At 51.0% G+C, this 16,130-nt stretch overlaps 2 protein-coding genes across 3 annotated transcripts in view; one reads left to right on the top strand and one right to left on the bottom strand.

Moving 5' to 3' along the window:
- The window catches only part of LOC140405540 (HIG1 domain family member 1A, mitochondrial-like), a 102,387-nt gene extending 96,642 nt beyond the window's left edge, over positions 1-5,745 (bottom strand). Inside the window, exon 1 of one of the 2 annotated variants that reach the window (XM_072494105.1) lies at positions 5,633-5,745. In XM_072494105.1, the coding sequence (XP_072350206.1) occupies positions 5,633-5,635 (3 nt within the window). In that variant the 5' untranslated portion in view covers positions 5,636-5,745. The remainder of the gene's footprint in view (positions 1-5,632) is intronic. The other variant, XM_072494104.1, reaches the window with a different exon arrangement.
- csad (cysteine sulfinic acid decarboxylase) overlaps positions 1-16,130 on the top strand; it is a 152,746-nt gene that overhangs the window by 8,900 nt on the left and 127,716 nt on the right. The gene's annotated exons all lie outside the window — the stretch shown is intronic.

The following is a 16,130-nucleotide window of genomic DNA, read 5'->3' as shown; positions in this document are numbered from 1 at the left end:
AACTGAACTGGACACGGTGCTCAGGGTGGGTGTGAAACTGAACTGGACACAGTGCTCAGGGTGGGTCAGAGGGGAGCTCTGTGCAGTTTGACCCTGGTGTGCTCTAACTTGTATTTTACTGTTTACAGTCTTTCAGCATTGATTTACCTTTGTTAATTGCTACTCTCAATTGGTTGCACGTGTGTGTTGGGGTTTCTTTTAGGTTCAGCCCTCCATCTGACCTCTCTTCCTCCTAATCCTTGTCACCTTACCTGGCCACACAAACAATGAAATCAACCGTTCCACCCCCATAAAGAACGATTTTGGCAAAAAGACCAGTCGGCACGAAAATAAAAATTAAAAACCGCGGCAAAATGTTCAGGAATCACCTGCACCCGGCCTGCCAGCGATAGGGGAGGGCTATCCCCATCTCAGCAAATCCGCCTAAATTCTGCCCTCGAAATTACAGAGCCGAGCCAGTCCCGGGCCACCTGTACTCCCAGATACCTAAAGTAGGTTGTTGCAACCCACAATGGCAACACCCAAACCTACACCCATCCCTGGAGACATTACCGCAAAACACTCCTTTTTAAAAAAAAAAAATTTCTCCCTAATTTAACTTGTGGCTTGAGAAAGACACACATCTCCTAAGCAGTCCCATTATATCCCCCACTGAAGAGCCCAGGTTAGAGATGTACAACAACTGATCACATACAGGGACACCCAATACTCCACCTTCCCCCTCACTATCACCCACATTTACCCGAGCACCTCAGTGCTGTGGCCAACGGCTCTATTGCCTGTGCAAACAGAAGGGGGGTTCATGGGGAACCCTTGCCTCGTTCCCCAGTGCAACAGAAAGAATCCTGAATTCATCTAGTTTGTGCGCGCACACACCAGCAGATTTTAATACAATAATTTCACCCATGCAACAAACCTCGGCCCAATCCCAAATCTCTCCAACACTGCAAACAAATAACTCCACTCCACACGATCGAACCCCTTCTCCGCATCCAACGCCACCACCACCTCCAACTCATGCCCTTCTGCCGGAGAAAGCAGCACATTCAGCAGACGCCGCATGTTCAATGACAACTGCCTGCCCTTGACAAACCCCGCTTGATTCTCCCCAATCACCTTCGGGAGGCACTCCTCCAACCTGAGCGCCACATCTTTGTCACAATCTTAGCATCCACATTCAACAGGGATATTGGCCTGTACGGCCCACACTCCACTGGGTCCTTATTCTTTTTTAGCAGCAATGGAATGGATGTCTGTCCCATTGTGTCTGGCAGTGACCCCTTAGCCCCTGCATCCTCAAACATCTCTGCCAACCTATCCATTTATAAAACTCCACCGGGAAACCATCCAGCCCCGGTGCCTTACCTGTCTGCATCTCTCCTATCACTTTGTCCATTCCCACTGACTCCTCCAACCCTGCCCTCTCCTACTACCTCCAAAGAACCCAAAAGAAACAAACTCCAACCAATCACCAGGAAGCCCCAAACCATCCCTTCCCAAACTCTACTTAAGAGGGAGAAAAAGAATAAAAGATTAACACCACCAAAGTCCAAACTCTATTTCAGTCCCAGTCCTTCAGATTTCACCTCGTCCGCCGTCTCAAAGTTGTTATGAGTGACCCTCGGCTTTGCCGATAGACCTACCCCAAACCTCGCGTTGCTTTTGAACAACGCCATTTTCGCCCGACCAAAGGTCACTCGCCAGTTCCGCCGTAAGATCTTGGTATATACAAATACCACTGCCTCCCCTCTCGATTCAGCTTTGCCCATCTCAACACCTTTTCCTTCACCTGGTAGCTGTGGAAGCAGACTGTCACAGCTCTTGGTGGCTTATTTGTCTTTCGTTTTGGCCAGAGCGACCAGCGCGCCCTGTCCAACCCGTAGAGCCAGGGGTCCTCCTCCCCCCGCAGCAACTTGGCGAACATTTCCACAAAGCCCTCCAACCCCTCGGGCAGCTCCACGATCCTCCAATTCTGTTTTTGTGGCCTGTTCTCCAGGCCCTCCACTTTGGCCCTCTGTTACTCTCCACCACCCTCCGCGGATCCTCGCCCATCAAGGTGAACTGGTCGCTGTGCTGTGACAATGCCTCCTCCATTTCCTTCAACACCTTTCCTTGCTCCCGCACCTCCGTCAACGTCTTTGCCAAAGCCTCCTTCACCGGGGCAAGGGTCTCACCCACCCACTCCTTGCGATGCTTGTCAAAGTGCTCAGAAAACAGCCGCTCAAACTCGCCCCGCCATCACGACGGCCAGCTTATCCACCGTAATAGACACGGCCCCACTTGGCGAGCCAGCTGTCGCCATCTTTCCTCCTGCTAAACTCCCCACCACACTCGCCAGTGGACCTTCGCTCGCCCCCTTTTCCCCCCGGATTCTTTTTCTGGGTTTTCAACATCCTTGCGTTGCCTTAGACTTTCCAACGAATACAATTGTCCCCACAAACTGGGTGCAAAGAGCCAAAAAACAAAAGCTCTAGCAGGAGCCACCCAACATGCGACCTCCACCTACACGTTGCCACCGGAAGTCCCTCCTCAAAGAATTTGAAAATGTTGGTCAAGCATGATTTGCCCATTTTAACCCTGCTGACTGCTGCTTAGTGGTTTGTGAATGTCTGGGTAATCCTTGGGGTTCCTCCAGATTTGCCCCAATTGGAGGAGAGACTTGTGTCTCTTTCAATTCCCTTTTGAACGAGGAAGTTTTTTTTACGCAGAGGGTAGTGGGTGCCTGGAACTCGCTACCGGAGGAGGTGGTGGAAGCAGGGACGATAGTGAAGTTTAAGGGGCATCTTGACAAATACATGAATAGGATGGGAATAGAAGGATACGGACCCCGGAAGTGTAGAAGATTGTAGTTTAGTCGAGCAGCATGGTCGGCACAGGTTGGAGGGCCGAAGGGCCTGTTCCTGTGCTGTACTGTTCTTTGTTATTTGTGAATTTCAGCACCACGTTTACATGTTTCCAACATTGATCAATAATTGCACGACTGTTGCAACCTCTCCAGTACAACCAGTGGGACCTCTCTGTCTGACTCTCTTAATGATTGTCTCTCTAATCTCCTTTCTCGTGTACCTCCTCCGGGGTCAATCCTGCTTTGTACTTGTATTTCACTTGCCTGCTTATCTCTTTTCAGGCAAACAGGTTGTTCATACCTGCTCGTGACTGGACGCATGAGTCATTTGCCACCTTGAGCTCAAGCTTTGGTTTTAGCTTGTTTGCATCTTTTCCAGTTCTAACCTCGCCACTGGCTGCCTGCTAGTTAAAAAATATATCTATTTTTATTCTCCTTTTTCACATTTTCTCCCAAGTTTACACCCACCAATAATCAGTAACAAATATGTCAATCCCCATATCAATATCAACGATCCCATCCTCCCACCAAACAATCAGCTTGCATGTTAACATAAACAAATGACAAAAAGGAATTAGGGATCACCCATAGTCACCATTAACACACACAGCCCAACTAATGTTCGATGTTATCCAGTTCTTGAAAGTGCATGATGAATAACGCCCATGAATTGTAGAACCCCTCCATCCTTCCCCTCAGTTCAAACTTAAACCTTCTCAAGGGTCAAGTATTCCAACAGGTCCCCCCGCCACGCCAGGGCACTGGGTGGAGAGGCTGCTCTCCATCCCAGCAGGATCCGCCTTCGGGCGATCAACGAGGCGAAGGCTATGATATCTGCCTCCGCTCCCGTTTCCAACCCCGGCTGGTCCGACACCCCGAATATGGCCTCCCGGGGGCCCGGGTCCAGTTTCATGTGCAGCACTTTAGAAATTACCCTAAACACCTCCTTCCAGTACTCCCCTAGCTTTGGACAGGACCAAAACATATGAACGTGATTAGTCCTCCTCCCCGCAACGTTCACACACACCTTCTACTCCTTCAAAGAATCGGCTCATCCTTGCCTTCGTGAGGTGTGCTCTGTATACCACCTTCAGCTGTATCAGTCCCAACCTCGCACACGAGGCATTCACTCTCCGAAGCACCTCACACCAGAACCCCTCCTCCATATCCTCTCCCAGCTCTTCCTCCCACTTTGCTTTGATCCCTTCCAGTGGTGCCTTCTCCTCCTCCAAAATAGCTCCGTAGACCGCTGACACTACCCCCTTCTCCGGTCTCCCTGTCGTCAGCACCTCCTCCAGCAATGTGGAGGCCGGCTCCACTGGGAAGCTCTGTATCTCTTCTGGCAAAATCTCGAACCTGCATGTATCTAAACATTTCCCCCTGGGCCAGCCCATACTTCGCTTCCAGCTCCTTCAATCCTGAAAACTGACCCCTAAGAAACAAATCTTTCAGTGTCTTAATGCCCTTCTCCTCCCATTTCCTAAAACTTCCATCCCACCTCCCTGGCTCAAATCTGTGGTTCCCCCGAATCGGCATTTCCCTTGACCCTGCCCCCAACCCGAAGTGTTGGCGAAACTGCCTCCAAATTCTCAATGAAGCTATTATTACCGGACTCCCTGTGTATTTCCCCGGAGCTATCGGGAGCGGCGCTGTTGCTAGTGCCCTCAATCCCGACCCCCTGCACAAACTCTCCTCCATTCTGGGAAGGCTGCCTGCTAGTTGTTGTAATACTGACCCTTTGACCTCCTGAAGCTCTGCTTATCCCCATGTTCAGGGTGATTTTGGATGTTCCCATATTTATTCAGCCTGCCTCCTTTTTCTGTTCTCCTTGCGGTGTGCAGAGGTTTTATTTCATTTTTAAAGATCCTTCCCGTGTTGACTGATTCTAGGTGTGATGCTTTATCCGAAATGCTCCGCTTTTGAGAGCTAAAGTAAATCAGCAAGGGTGAGGGGGACAGCCAAAGAGATTTGGAGGAATCATAGAATCCCTACAGTGCAGAAGTAGGCCATTCGGCCCATTTGAATCTGCACCCTCCCAGGGCCCACTTCCCCCATCCCAGTAACCCCACCTAACCACATCTTGGACACTAAGGGGCAATTTAACATGGCCAATCCACCTAATCTGCACATCTTTGGACACTAAGGACAATTTAACATGGCCAATCCACCTAACCTGCACATCTTTGGACACTAAGGGACAATTTAACATGGCCAATCCACCTAATCTGCACATCTTTGGACTGTGGGAGGAAACTGGAGCACCCGGAGGAAAGACATGGGGAGAACGTGCAGACTCCGCACGTGACCCAAGGCCGGAATTGAACCGGGGACCCTGGCGCTATGAGGCAGCAGTGCTAATCACTGTGCTACCCATAGGAGCTAAAGAGTGCTGGATGGGACACCTGGCATTGGTGTAACAGAAGCTGGAGGTAAAGGTGGCGTGGGTGAGGGGTTTTTAACAGCCCACTGATTTTGGTGATGGTGGAACAGACGTCTGCTGCTATGGGACTGGAAATAGGTCCTCTTTTGTGATGGAGAGTATATGTGGTCAGTAACTCAGCTTGGTCACATAGGAAGGCAAAGTAGTCAATGGGTTGGTTAAGTGACCAGAGCCAGGATATTGCCAACATGCTGAAAATGAGCATTAATAGGCTGGACCTCTACTTGATTCCATGTTTTTTATTAACAAAACCAAGGATTCCCTCAGTTTTCATTCTTAATTTCTCTCTCCATCTCCAGAGACTTGTGTAAATAAACGCCGAGGGGTATTTTAAAAATAAATTGTACCATATAGTTTAGATTTGTTTCTCTTCCGACCAAAATGTATCCCTTCACACTCTGTGTTTAGTTTGTCTGGTAGGCATCTGCCCACTTCATCAATTTTCTGTTACTGTCTTCCTCATGCACTACATTTCCGGTTTTGTGTCATCTGTAAATATTAAATCAAGAACATAAGAAACAGGTATACGGCAGCACAGTGGTTAGCACGGCTCCCTCACAGCTGAAGGATCCCAGGTTCAATTCCGGCCTTGTGTGACTGTCTGTGTGGAGTCTGCAAGTTCTCCCCGTGTCTGCGTGTCTTTCCTCCGGATGCTCCGGTTTCCTCCCACAGTCCAAAGATGTACAGGTTAGGTGGATTGGCCATGTTAAATTGTCTTTTGGTGTCCAAAGATATGCAGGTTAGGTGGATTGGCCATGTTAAATTGTCCCTTAGTGTCCAAAGATGTGCAGGTTAGGTGGATTGGCCATGATAAATTGTCCCTTAGTGTCCAAAGATGTACAGGTTAGGTGGATTGGCCATGTTAAATTGTCCCTTAGTGTCCAAAGATGTGCAGGTTAGGTGGATTGGCCATGCTAAATTGTCCCTTAGTGTCCAAAGATGTGCAGGTTAGGTGGATTGGCCATGTTAAATTGTCCCTTAGTGTCCAAAGATGTGCAGTTTAGGTGGATTGGCCATGTTAAATTGTCCCTTAGTGTCCAAAGATGTACAGGTTAGGTGGATTGGCCATGTTAAATTGTCCCTTAGTGTCCAAAGATGTGCAGGTTAGGTGGTTTTGGCCATGTTAAATTGTCGCTTAGTGTCCAAAGATGTGCAGTTTAGGTGGATTGGCCATGTTAAATTGTCCCTTAGTGTCCAAAGATGTGCAGTTTAGGTGGATTGGCCATGTTAAATTGTCCCTTAGTGTCCAAAGATGTGCAGGTTAGGTGGATTGGCCATGTTAAATTGTCCCTTAGTGCCCAAAGATGTACAGGTTAGGTGGATTGACCATGTTAAATTGTCCCTTAGTATCCAAAGATGTACAGGTTAGGTGGATTGGCCATGCTAAATTGTCCCTTAGTGTCCAAAGATGTATAGGTTAGCTCGGGATGGGGCGGGGCACTGGCGTAGGTGTAAAGTTAGTGCAGACTCGATGAGCTAACGGCCTCCTTCTGCACTGTTGGATTCTATGTAGTAGACCACTCGGCCCATCAAGCTTACTCCCGATTCAATAAAATCACGACTGATCTGAATGTGGTCTAACCTCCTGTCTTTCCCTCACATAACCCTTGACAGATTTTTGATTGACGAGGGAGTCATCTCGGCCTTGAATATATTCAATGTTCCAGGCTCTACTGCTCTCTGGAGAAGCAAATTCCACAGACTAACTATTCTCCTGGGAGAGGAAGTATCTCCTTATCTCTGTCTTAAATGGCAGACTCCTTATTTTTGAAACTGTGCCCCCTTGTTGTAGATTCCCCAGCCAGGGGGGGGAAACAATCTCTCCGTATCCACCGTGTCAAACCCCAGCCAGGGGGAAACAATCTCTCAGTATCCACCCTGTCAAACCCCAGCCAGGGGGAAACAATCTCTCAGTATCCACCCTGTCAAACCCCAGCCAGGGGGAAACAATCTCTCAGTATCCACCCTGTCACACCCCAGTCAGGGGGAAACAATCTCTCAGTATCCGCCCTGTCACACCCCAGCCAGGGGGAAACAATCTCTCAGTATCCACCCTGTCAAACCCCAGCCAGGGGGAAACAATCTCTCAGTATCCACCCTGTCAAACCCCAGCCATGGGGAAACAATCTCTCAGTATCCACCCTGTCAAACCCCAGCCAGGGGGAAACAATCTCTCAGTATCCACCCTGTCAAACCCCAGCCAGGGGGAAACAATCTCTCAGTATCCACCCTGTCAAACCCCAGCCAGAGGGAAACAATCTCTCAGTGTCCGCCCTGTCAAACCCCAGCCAGGAGGAAACAATCTCTCAGTATCCACCCTGTCAAACCCCAGCCAGGGGGAAATAATCTCTCCGTATCCACCCTGTCAAACCCCAGCCAGGGGGAAACAATCTCTCAGTATCCACCCTGTCAAACCCCAGCCAGGGGAAACAATCTCTCAGTCTCCACCCTGTCAAACCCCAGCCAGGGGGAAACAATCTCTCAGTATCCACCCTGTCAAACCCCAGCCAGGGGGAAACAATCTCTCAGTATCCACCCTGTCAAACCCCAGCCAGGGGGAAACAAACTCTCCGTATCCACCCTGTCAAACCCCAGCCAGGGGGAAACAATCTCTCAGTATCCACCCTGTCAAACCCCAGCCAGGGGGAAACAATCTCTCAGTATCCACCCTGTCAAACACCAGCCAGGGGGAAACAATCTCTCAGTATCCACCCTGTCAAACACCAGTCAGGGAGAAACAATCTCTCAGTATCCACCCTGTCAAACCCCAGCCAGGGGGAAACAATCTCTCAGTATCCACCCTGTCAAACCCCAGCCAGGGGGAAACAATCTCTCACTATCCACCCTGTCAAACCCCAGCCAGGGGAAAACAATCTCTCAGTATCCACCCTGTCAAACCCCAGCCAGGGGGAAACAATCTCTCAGTATCCACCCTGTCAAACCCCAGCCAGGGGAAACAATCTCTCCGTATCCACCCTGTCAAACCCCAGCCAGGGGGAAACAATCTCTCAGTATCCACCCTGTCAAACCCCAGCCAGGGGGAAACAATCTCTCAGTATCCACCCTGTCAAACCCCAGCCAGGGGGGAAACAATCTCTCCGTATCCACCCTGTCAAACCCCTGCCAGCGGTAAACAATCTCTCAGTATCCACCCTGTCAAACCCCTGCCAGCGGTAAACAATCTCTCAGTATCCACCCTGTCAAATCCCAGCCAGGGGGAAACAATCTCTCAGTATCCACCCTGTCACACCCCAGCCAGGGGGAAACAATCTCTCAGTATCCACCCTGTCAAACCCCAGCCAGGAGGAAACAATCTCTCAGTATCCACCCTGTCAAACCCCAGCCAGGGGGAAACAATCTCTCCATATCCACCCTGTCAAACCCCAGCCAGGGGGAAACAATCTCTCAGTATCCACCCTGTCAAACCCCAGCCAGGGGGAAACAATCTCTCCATATCCACCCTGTCAAACCCCAGCCAGCGGGAAACAATCCCTCAGTATCCACCCTGTCAAACCCCAGCCAGGGGGAAACAATCTCTCAGTATCCACCCTGTCAAACCCCAGCCAGGGGGAGACAATCTCTCAGTATCCACCCTGTCAAACCCCAGCCAGGGGGAAACAATCTCTCAGTATCCACCCTGTCAAACCCCAGCCAGGGGGAAACAATCTCTCCGTATCCACCCTGTCAAACCCCAGCCAGGGGGAAACAATCTCTCAGTATCCACCCTGTCAAACCCCAGCCAGGGAGAAACAATCTCTCAGTATCCACCCTGTCAAACCCCAGCCAGGGGGAAACAATCTCTCAGTATCCACCCTGTCAAACCCCAGCCAGGGGGAAACAATCTCTCAGTATCCACCCTGTCAAACCCCAGCCAGGGGAAACAATCTCTCAGTATCCACCCTGCCCAACCCTAGCCAGGGGGAAACAATCTCTCAGTATCCACCCTGTCAAACCCCAGCCAGGGGGAAACAATCTCTCAGTATCCACCCTGTCAAACCCCAGCCAGGGAGAAATAATCTCTCCGTAACCACCCTGTCAAACCCCAGCGAGGGGAAACAATCTCTCAGTATCCACCCTGCCCAACCCTAGCCAGGGGGAAACAATCTCTCAGTATCCACCCTGTCAAACCCCAGCCAGGGGGAAACAATCTCTCAGTATCCACCCTGTCAAACCCCAGCCAGGGAGAAATAATCTCTCCGTATCCACCCTGTCACACCCCAGCCAGGGGAAAACAATCTCTCAGTATCCACCCTGTCAAACCCCAGCCAGGGGGAAACAATCTCTCCGTATCCACCCTGTCAGACCCCAGCCAGGGGGAAACAATCTCTCCGTATCCACCCTGTCAAACCCCAGCCAGGAGGAAACAATCTCTCAGTATCCACCCTGTCAAACCCCAGCCAGGGGGAAACAATCTCTCAGTATCCACCCTGTCAAACCCCAGCCAGGGGGAAACAATCTCTCAGTATCCACCCTGTCAAACCCCAGCCAGGGAGAAACAATCTCTCAGTATCCACCCTGTCAAACCCCAGCCAGGGAGAAACAATCTCTCAGTATCCACCCTGTCAAACCTCAGCCAGGGGAAACAATCTCTCAGTATCCACCCTGTCAAACCCCAGCCAGGTGGAAACAATCTCTCAGTATCCACCCTGTCAAACCCCAGCCAGGAGAAACAATCTCTCAGTATCCACCCTGTCAAACCCCAGCCAGGGGGAAACAATCTCTCGGTATCCACCCAGTCAAACCCCAGCCAGGGAGAAACAATCTCTCAGTATCCACCCTGTCAAACCCCAGCCAGGGGGAGACAATCTCTCAGTATCCACCCTGTCAAACCCCAGCCAGGGGGAAACAATCTCTCACTATCCACCCTGTCACACCCCAGGTAGGGGGAAACAATCTCTCAGTATCCACCCTGTCAAACCCCAGCCAGGGGGAAACAATCTCTCAGTATCCACCCTGTCAAACCCCAGCCAGGGGGAAACAATCTCTCCGTATCCACCCTGTCAAACCCCAGCCAGGGGGAAACAATCTCTCAGTATCCACCCTGTCAAACCCCAGCCAGGGGGAAACAATCTCTCAGTATCCACCCTGTCAAACCCCAGCCAGGGGGAAACAATCTCTCCGTATCCACCCTGTCAAACCCCAGCCAGGGGGAAACAATCTCTCAGTATCCACCCTGTCAAACCCCAGCCAGGGGGAAACAATCTCTCAGTATCCACCCAGTCAAACCCCAGCCAGGGGGAAACAATCTCTCAGTATCCACCCTGTCAAACCCCAGCCAGGGGGAAACAATCTCTCAGTATCCACACTGTCAAACCCCAGCCAGGGGGAAACAATCTCTCAGTATCCACCCTGTCAAACTCAGCCAGGTGGAAACAATCTCTCAGTATCCACCCTGTCAAACCCCAGCCAGGGACAAACAATCTCTCAGTATCCACCCTGTCAAACCCCAGCCAGGGACAAACAATCTCTCCGTATCCACCCTGTCAAACCCCAGCCAGGGGGAAACAATCTCTGAGTATCCACCCTGTCAAACCCCAGCCAGGGGGAAACAATCTCTCCGTATCCACCCTGTCAAACCCCAGCCAGGGGGAAACAATCTCTCAGTATCCACCCTGTCAAACCCCAGCCAGGGGGAAACAATCTCTCAGTATCCACCCTGTCAAAACCCAGCCCGGGGGAAACAATCTCTCAGTATCCACCCTGTCAAACCCCAGCCAGGGGGAAACAGTTTCTCTGTATCCATCCTGTCAAACCCCAGCCAGGGGGAAACAGTCTCTCAGTATCCACCCTGTCAAACCGCAGCCAGGGGAAACAATCTCTCAGTATCCACCCTGTCAAACCGCAGCCAGGGCGAAAAAATCTCTCCGTATCCACCCTGTCAAACCCCAGCCAGGGGGAAACAATCTCTCAGTATCCACCCTGTCAAACCCCAGCCAGGGGGAAACAATCTCTCAGTATCCACCCTGTCAAACCCCAGCCAGGGGGAAACAATCTCTCAGTATCCACCCTGTCAAACCCCAGCCAGGGGGAAACAATCTCTCAGGATCCACCCTGTCAAACCCCAGCCAGGGGGAAACAATCTCTCAGTATCCACCCTGTCAAACCCCAGCCAGGGGGAAACAATCTCTCAGTATCCACCCTGTCAAACCCCAGCCAGGGGGAAACAATCTCAGTATCCACCCTGTCAAACCCCAGCCAGGGGGAAACAATCTCTCCGTATCCACCCTGTCAAACCCCAGTCAGGGACAAACAATCTCTCCGTATCCACCCTGTCAAACCCCAGCCAGGGGGAAACAATCTCTCAGTATCCACCCTGTCAAACCCCAGCCGGGGGAAACAGTCTCTCTGTATCCATCCTGTCAAACCCCAGCCAGGGGGAAACAATCTCTCAGTATCCACCCTGTCAAACCCCAGCCCGGGGGAAACAATCTCTCAGTATCCACCCTGTCAAACCCCAGCCAGGTGGAAACAATCTCTCAGTATCCATCCTGTCAAACCCCAGCCAGGGGGAAACAATCTCTCAGTATCCACCCTGTCAAACCCCAGCCCGGGGAAACAATCTCTCAGTATCCACCCTGTCAAACCCCAGCCAGGGGGAAACAATCTCTCAGTATCCACCCTGTCAAACCCCAGCCAGGGGGAAACAATCTCTCCGTATCCACCCTGTCAAACCCCAGCCAGGGGGAAACAATCTCTCAGTATCCACCCTGTCAAACCCCAGCCAGGTGGAAACAATCTCTCAGTATCCACCCAGTCAAACCCCAGCCAGGGGGAAACAATCTCTCCGTATCCACCCTGTCAAACCCCAGCCAGGGGGAAACAATCTCTCAGTATCCACCCTGTCAAACCCCAGCCAGGGGGAAACAATCTCTCAGTATCCACCCTGTCAAACCCCTTCAGAATCTTCCATGTCTCATTCAGGTCACCTCTCATTCGTCTAAAACTCCAATGTGTGTAAGCCGAACCTGCTCAATCTTTCCTCGCAAGACAACTCGTTTATCCTCGTGAACCTTCTCTGTACTGCTTCCAATACATTATATTCCTCCTCGAAGAAGGTCGTCAAAGCAGTACATGGTACTATAAGTACAGTCTTGTCCAATACCCTGTACGATTTCAACACGATTTTGACCTAGGAGTTCGGCGGGTAACCATCCACGTTGGTTACTAACTCTTTTGGAGACTTTCTCGCAGGGTCCCGGGGAGCAGGGGATTTGCTCATCGGAAATTGACGCTTCCCGAGCAATTTCTACGGAGTTGGTGCGTTGGGGCCTTTATTTTTAATGAGGAGTCACCCAAACCACATCTCCCTGGCTATAACCATTCAGACACTGCAAACTGGGCCAATGTCTCTCACGTAACTGACTATTTACGGTAGTGTAGTTATTAGTATTCATATTCGTTGAGTTTTTCTTTAGTGCAGTAAAAGTGTTTTGTTTTTAACCGTGAGGCTTCATCCATAATAAGATGCCTTCTGCCAATATTTTGCCCACTCACACATCCTGTCTCTTCACAACTTTCCTCACCATCTTCGAATCACCAGCAAAGTTGGCTACACAGCCAGGCCCTTCATCCAAGTTGTTTAAATTAGTTAAGACTCCAGCACTATTCCCTGTGGCACCCCTCTTGTTACAGTTTGCCAACCTTAAAATGGCCCATTTCTCCTATTGTGCCCAAACCGTTAATTAGACCGATCTTTATCATTTCTTTAAAAAATAACCCAGATCATCTTGATTTCTGCTTTTGTGAATTATGCTTTAAGTAACTGTCCCATGCCAGCTTTCTCTCCGTGTGAATAAATACTGCGATATTGGGCACAGCCCCAGGGGCTGTCATCGATCCCTCTCCCCCTCCAAACCCCTGCTCAGCATTTACAAACAGTACCTGGCTGGGCCGTGCTACAGGATCTCACTGTGTGCTCCACTGTCAGAAGAGTTTGTTGATGTGACATGGTGCTAGCTGTGCAGAATGCCAGTTTCGCCTCGCGTCTCGCAATTATTTTGGCGAGCTTTTCTTTGTGCTTCCTCTTCCGGTGGTCACCATGGTAACCTAAGCGGACGTTTTGTGCGAGCATAATTCTTGGCTGAAGCTCTTGGATGTTTAGATTTTAAGGTTAATTCATGGCTGTATGGGTCAGCGAGTTCGAGGCACCTTTATGTATCCTGCCCAAATGGCTCACTTTGGAGATTTGCCTCGCTGTTCCACTTCACAAGAATCACAGCCCAGCCGTGCCCTGGCGGCTCTGTATTGCACTCCTTATAATAGGCAGAAATGGTGATGAGGAATAAGCTAGTGGGTAACTGTAGGATGTGAAAATCTGACTTTTAACTTCAGAGCCTTTATTGGGCTTGAATGATGAGGTTCAATTTGTTTCCACTAAGCATAGAAACATTCAATGCAAATAACAGTTTGTGAAAAAGTAATAGCCACCCTGAAGCTCTGAGTTATCCTTGCGTGGGAGCGGACTCTGTTGAGTGGTCACTCTGCATCGTTGTGTCTCTCTGTGCCTTTGAGTGAATGACCAAATCACCTCTATCTGACTGCTATACCTGAGATCCAATCCTTCTAAGCTGACCTCTCACTTTGCTGTGACCTCTGGAAGCAACAGAGGGTTGGAGGTCAATCATCTCAGCTCCAGGACGTCACTGCAGGAGTTCCTCAGGGTCGTGTCCTCGGCCCAACCATCTTCAGCTGCTTCATCAATGACCTTCCTTCCATCATAAGGTCAGAAGTGGGGATGTTTGCGGATGACTGCACAAAGTTCAGCACCATTCGCGACTCCTCAGATACTGAATCAGTCCCTGTCCAAATGCAGCAAGACCTGGACAATATCCAGGCTTGGGCTGACAAGTGGCAAGTTACATTCACGCCACACAAGTGCCAGACAATGACCATCTCCGGCAGATACCTGAGACCCCCACCACCTGGAGGTTCCCCTCCAAGTCACTCACCATCCTGACTGGGAAATATATCGGCCGTTCCTTCACTGTCGCTGGGGCAACATCCTGGAACTCCCTCCCTAACAGCACAGTGGGTGTACCTACACCACAGGGACTGCAGCGGTTCAATAAGGCAGCTCACCCCCACCTTCTCAAGCGGCAATTAAGGATGGGCTGGGAAATGCTGGGCTAGCCAGCGACGCCACATCCCGTAAATAAATTTTTTAAAAATCATGATAAGTTTACTTTCCATTTGAATGTATGACCTTTGACAAAAGATGCTTTTGAACAAAAGTGTATTACGGCCCCAGGTTTCATTTCCCGACTGTGCTCCGTGAGCGATCTGATGCGGTTAGTTGAATTTGGCCGAGGCGACTTCCGGGTGCGGCGATGACCAGCTGAGTCGCACGTTTCGGCAGCTCCCTGTGAAACGGACTTTTGGGCTCTTGATAGGAGCCCCAACGGCAATTTTAACGGCTGAAAACACCGTGCGGTAAACCAGAAGGGTGTTCCCCCTGGACACGGATGGAAAAAGAAGAGGAAAGTGGCCGGATTGCAGCGGATCCTTTGGAACAACGGCAAGGAAGGCAAGCAGAAACCAAGATGGCGTCGGAAGGTGGCAGTTTCATATGGGGCCCTGAACAACAAGAGTTCTTGAAATGCTGTGTGGAAGAGCTCAAAAAGGAAATGAAGAAAGAGTTGTTGGCCCCGATATTACAGGCGATTGAAGGGCTGAAAGAGGAACAAAAGACCCAGGAGCAGGAGCTTCGGGTCGTGAAGGCGAAAGCAGCAGAGAATGAAAACGACATACAGGGCCTGGTGGTGAAGTCGGAGATACAGGAGGCACACCAGAAACGATCTGTGGAGAGGTTGGAGGCACTGGAAAATAACGCAAGGAGGAACAACCTGAGGATTCTTGGCCTTCCTGAAGGTGTGGAGGGGGCGGACGTCGGGGCATATGTGAGCACGATGCTGCACTCGTTAATGGGAGTGGAGGCCCCGACGGGTCCGTTGGAGGTGGAGGGAGCATACCGAGTTATGGTGCGAGGACCGAGAGCAGGAGAAGCTCCCAGAGCCATAGTGGTGAGATTTCTCCGTTTTAAGGATAGAGAAATGGTCCTTAGATGGGCGAAGAAAACTCGGTGTAGTAAATGGGAGAACGCGGTGATCCGCGTCTATCAAGATTGGAGTGCGGAGGTGGCGAGAAGGAGGGCGAGCTTTAATCGGGCCAAAGCGGTACTTCACAAAAAAAAGATAAAGTTTGGAATGCTGCAACCGGCAAGACTGTGGGTCACATATCAAGGGAGGCACCACTACTTTGAGACGGCGGATGAAGCGTGGACTTTTATTGTAGAAGAAAAATTGGAATGATTGGACTACGAAAATGAACGTTTGGACAAAGTGGTGGGACGAGTGGGGGGGGGGGGGGGGGGGGGGGGCGAAGAGGGATTGTATGATTAATCCTGCGGTATGGTAACTTTTCTTTCTCCCACAGGTGGGGATGGGGGGAGGTGGGGAGGGAGAGGAGATGGGGCGTTGGCCATGGGAGGCGGGGCCGAGGGAGAGGCGCGGGCTTGGTTCCCTCGCTATGATAATTATGGCGGGAATAGAGAAGCAGGTAGGAGGGGGCGCCGCACGGGGCGAGCCGTGATCACGGGGGGAAGCCGAGGTCAGCCAGAGTTTGCTGACTTCTGGGAGCAACATGGGGGGAGTAAATACGCTAGCAGGGGGTCTAGCGGGGGGGGGGGGGGGGGGGGAGGGGGGAATTACTGGGTTGCTGCTGCTGGGGAAAGGGGGGAGTGGGTGCGGGAAAGGATGGGCGGGGGGGCACCATCTGGGAGAAATACAGCCGCGTGGGAACTGGGCGAGAAGCTGGAAAAAGATGATGGCTAACCGGCAAGGGGGGGGG

Source organism: Scyliorhinus torazame, chromosome X, assembly GCF_047496885.1.
Source record: "Scyliorhinus torazame isolate Kashiwa2021f chromosome X, sScyTor2.1, whole genome shotgun sequence".
Taxonomy (NCBI): domain Eukaryota; kingdom Metazoa; phylum Chordata; class Chondrichthyes; order Carcharhiniformes; family Scyliorhinidae; genus Scyliorhinus; species Scyliorhinus torazame.
Note: the sequence above shows the minus strand (reverse complement) of the source record. Positions and strands in the feature narration are given on the sequence as shown.